At 36.2% G+C, this 4,767-nt stretch overlaps 1 protein-coding gene across 2 annotated transcripts in view; it reads right to left on the bottom strand.

Moving 5' to 3' along the window:
- Nucleotides 1–330: 330 nt before the first annotated feature.
- Nucleotides 331–4,767, bottom strand: part of LOC107732303 (lamina-associated polypeptide 2-like) — a 6,232-nt gene continuing 1,795 nt past the window's right edge. Inside the window, exons 3-7 of one of the 2 annotated variants that reach the window (XM_016543584.1) lie at nt 4,358–4,475; nt 4,071–4,247; nt 3,012–3,115; nt 2,792–2,901; nt 331–1,260 (exon numbers count right to left, since the gene is read on the bottom strand). In XM_016543584.1, the coding sequence (XP_016399070.1) occupies nt 909–1,260; nt 2,792–2,901; nt 3,012–3,115; nt 4,071–4,247; nt 4,358–4,475 (861 nt within the window). In that variant the 3' untranslated portion in view covers nt 331–908. The remainder of the gene's footprint in view (nt 1,261–2,791; nt 2,902–3,011; nt 3,116–4,070; nt 4,248–4,357; nt 4,476–4,767) is intronic. The other variant, XM_016543585.1, reaches the window with a different exon arrangement.

Below are 4,767 nucleotides of genomic sequence, written 5' to 3'. Positions count from 1 at the left end.
CACATTTCACCACAAAATCAACAATATTATTTGTTAATTATTTTAAATACTTTTAATCAAGCACTTAATTCTCATTACTGTAATGCAAAAAATAATGTTATATTATTAATTGTAAATTAAGTGTTCAAAGTGGCTGAACTGAATTATTATGGCTATTTAAAAAAACAAAATATGCATATATAGTTTTAAAAATCAGATTGCTATAATTTTTTTGCACAACAGTCATTTTTTCCCATTACAGTAATGCAAATGAATTTTTTTACAGTTTTACGGTAATGAGTTTTGATTGAAGACTATGCAGTATGCATTATATATATATATATATATATATATATATATATACACTTTTTTTATGGTGAAACATGATCCACATATTTTCTGTGAGATTCAACCTGTTATGCTAGAACAATTTTCTCACTCTGGTCTCATTAGCGACACTTCATAAAGTCAGATTCAGTCGTGCTAAAATAAAAACTTCATGATTATTCAGGACCTATCAGAACTATCAAATAAACCATTTTCGCAAACATTCAGCTTCAGGTTTTTCCGTCTAGCCCCGATGTGTGTGAAACCAAATTGTGCTTGTGTTGGCCATGTCTCGGCACGTAACCTCTCGTTGTGATGCCACTGAGCAGAGAATGATTCACTATTAGCCAGTCACTACTACACTTCTCTACGTCGTCTCGAATGCTACAAAACCGTAAAATCAGAAAGCAAGATCAAAACACACGATGCACAGAGTTAAAGACTACTTGAAACACGAGTCTATTCAGATGTGACTGCTAGGTCAAACTGCAATAACCAGAATCCCTCCCTCCCCGAACCCTGCCGACGCGTCGCTCCGTAAAGCACTAGAAAATCAGTCTAACAGTAGATGCATGCTGAAGCTGGTTGAGGGACCGGGCCGCTCATTTGCCGTCGCCACCCTCGGCTGGGCTTTCCCAGCTGATGTAATTGACGATGGGCGTGATGACATTGTCCTGGACATAGAGCTGGCAGGCGTTGATCTGATCGGCGGTGACGTATTGGAAGGCGTAATACAGAGACGCAGCCAGTGTGATGAACAGCAGAAGCTTCGACCAGAAAGCCAACCAGCAGCGGGGTTTGAGATGGGCGGCCGGCGTTGCACTGCGAACGTCTGTGACGGAGGATTTGGTCACTGTGTAAGTGTTCTGCTGCTGGAGGGACTCCTCGGACCAGAGGCTCAGTGGCTTCACCGGACGGCCAGCTGCACCGTGGATCGGCCTCCGACATGTGACCCTGTTCAGATATACAATGTTATTATAGAGTTTAATTAAAGAACTGATAACACAGCCCTGCAACTAATATTAACTAATTTGATGAAGGTGAGTTCAGTAGTAGCATATTTTTATTTAATGTCATGTCAGCATCTATTTTCATGGCAAAAACAATTCAAAAAATACAAGTATAACAAATACAATAAAAACCAGCAAAAAAACAAACAAGTTATATTACACGAGACTTTTCTTTTTTCTGGCAAAATTATACTAAATAACTCTTTAAGTGAGTTCACTTCATAAAAGAGTTTTCTACATACATTAAAAGCTGGACAGTCCAATAAAATATGTTTGACAGAAAGGGGAATCTTGCAGAACATGCATTGAGTAGGGTCTTCACCTTCTAAGCCTTTAAGCAAAAATGCATGAGTCAGTCTTGTATGACCTACGGCAGGGATCCTCAAATCTGGCCCACGAGATCCACTTTCCTGCAGAGTTTAGCTCTAACCCTAATCAAACACACCTGAGCATGCTAATCAATGTCTTCGGGATCATTAGAAAATCACAGGTAGGTGACTTTGATCAGGGTTGGAGCTAAACTCCAGGGCAAGATTTGAGGAACCCTGACCTACTGTATGCGACGTCTGGTAAATACCACTTGATCAAATCTAGTTTTAAAAGAGATTAAAAATCGGTTTGAAATTTCTGGATGCATTTCATGTAATTTATTATTTGTACATGTATCCCACTCTTCTTGCCACTTATTTAATATATAACGATTAATAATAGGTCTGATCTCAAAGGGAGGAATTTGACTGAAGGTGAGTTCAAAAATATCAATTAAAACTTTCCAACATGTAGTTTTGTTTTTTTAAATAAGAAAGATTTTTCAAATTACACAGCTTTGATGCACCTAATAAAACAAGAAAAGCAGTCAAATTGTAAAAGTTTTGTAATTTGTCATTTGTTTTAAGGGCAAAAAGAAGTATTCAAAATGTTATTTTTATATCAAAATATATTTATGCATGTTATTTAACTTACAGTCTGCAAAGGAGTGGAAAAATATGTTTAAATACTCCATTTCATGTTCACAAAATAAGCTTTTATTTATTTATTTACAAAATCTGTCACTGTTTGGCTGTAGTAAAACACCCACAGATGCAGCAGAAAACATCTGGCTCATGTTTGCGTTTTCTTCTGTCGCTGGTTGTAACTCTAACCTTGAAATCAGGATTAGGCCTAAAATAAATTGATATGTGTAAAAACAGATAGTTGTAATCTGGCTCAGATGAAGACAGGAATCATTTTTTGACAGAATGTGTGTGGCAGTTTTTCTGCTGATTAAGGGAGAACACACTTTACGAATGGTTGTCGAAAGCAAAAATGCAATGAAATGCATCATATGTTCTGAGAAAATGTGACGATCTAGAACAAAACAGGCTCTGTTTTTGAATCAGCACCCCAGAATTAGTAAGAAAAAAGTATCTGATTCCATTCAGCAAATATGTGACAGGTCATATTTGGAATAATGCAAGCAGCATGTTCATACTAACGTTATTCCGGTTGGTGTGGCAGGTTCGTTGGGGAAGATTTCCTTTAAAATATCTCCTCCATCCACAGACGTTTCCTCGGTGACAGTTGCCGTCTCCTCCACCACCTGCTGCTGAATAGAAGAAAACTCAACTATTACAGAGCACAGCAGATGAGATTGAGCAGCACAAATTAAGACTCTACTATGATCTTTTTAATATGCATGTTGACTTTGTTCTTTACTTTAGTGCGCTGTCTGCTGCTGGTCCTGGTGGTGACTGGAGTCTTTCCTCTGCTCCGGACCGGCTTAGTCACAACGGGAACCGGCTCTGGTACAGGATCAACTTCTGCCAATCAAAAAGCAAAACTGATTAAACAGAAACCTAATATAACCATAAATATTTAACTTTCAGTCATTATTCGAATTCTAGTGCAACGTTTGGAAGACTAAACTCTTTTTAATCTTAAGCAACTTCGACTGCCACAATTAAATGTCTACATTTGATGAAGAAAATGTGCTTGTCTGGATGACTCGGATCACATGCAAAGTCTGATAGCTTAGTAAAAGAATCACACACCTCTCCTCAAAAAGACGCAACATTTGAGGAGGTCGACAGTTGACTTAGTGAACACTACTAAATGAATAACAAAGGATTAAGTTGATCTACTTGAAAGTGCATGAGCTGACATACTTTATAGTGCAAATCCAAAAAGACTCAATATCAATAATTCCTGCTCTACCAAGAGCAAGTATAATACATAATATTCAAATGATTTGTGTTAAAATGTAGAAATAAATCAATAACACAAAACTTATCTTGGTGAAATATTAATAATGATAATTATTATACATTATATCATATATTATAATAATTATTAATAATAATGAGATTATATACTGTATTTTTATAATCTGAAGCATCCTATGTTTTATATTCCAAACCGACCTAAATAATGCATTTATTTCCAAGCACGCAAAGGCAAACAAATATATGCCAATGCCGGTTCCAGTTTCACTTAACAGAATTGTTTAAAGGTTTAGGATTTATAATAGCCTAAATGTTGTTTATAATTAATGTTTGTAGTGTTTATAATGTTTGAAAATGTTTCTTTTACAAATATTCTACATTATTTGTGAATGCAATAGTAAAATTCAACTCAATTGTGTTTTGTTTCTCTCTCAACAATGCGATTTTGACCCTGTGCGGCTTTTACTCAGGCACGACTTGTTTTCAGGAAAATGTGGTACTTAAAAGTGCAAATGCAAAAAGCTTGTTTCAGTACTGATCATCCCTGTTTCACCTTCTTCTTTGTCGCTGTACTGATCTTCGGCTGAATGTGTGTTGCCGTTCTGGTTTCCATCTGCTTTGATGGTGAGGGCGTCCGGGATGGTGGTCTCGGGTTCAGGCAGGCTGCTCTCCACCGGCGGCTGCTCCTGGAGCTGCTGGAGCTTCTTCTCATACACCTTACGTGTAGAGGCTGTGAAACAATACAATGCAAACCTTCACAAATCTACAGATGTAGGACATTCATAGTGGGCAATCAATATTCACAAACTCAATTTGACTGTAAAAAATGGTGATACTCACCAACAATTGGTCCTGAATGGATTCCATACTTCATAAGCTGAACCTTCAACTCTTCATCAGTCAAACCAGAGATGTCGTTCTCCTCTGGCCGAACTCTGTCTGTCTTTCTTGTGGCTTTCTGAAGATTAAGGGATTATGAAAAGGAAAATGCATGTAATTATTTTCATTTTTCTCCATTTCTACCTACTAAGAAAATCACAGAAGTGCTTCTCTGTGTATAAAATGTAAAAGTGTTTACATGTAAAATAGCTTATTTTCAAATTACTCAAGTCAGAATAAACAACAATTATTAACTATTATTTTATATAAAGTAAAAATAATTATAAAAATGTTTAGAAAGCATGTTTTATTGTGGTAGACTAGAGGAATTATTATAGGTTTTTATTTATATATATATATATATATATATA

Source organism: Sinocyclocheilus rhinocerous, unplaced genomic scaffold, assembly GCF_001515625.1.
Source record: "Sinocyclocheilus rhinocerous isolate Xijiao unplaced genomic scaffold, SAMN03320098_v1.1 scaffold38, whole genome shotgun sequence".
Lineage (NCBI taxonomy): Eukaryota > Metazoa > Chordata > Actinopteri > Cypriniformes > Cyprinidae > Sinocyclocheilus > Sinocyclocheilus rhinocerous.
Note: the sequence above shows the minus strand (reverse complement) of the source record. Positions and strands in the feature narration are given on the sequence as shown.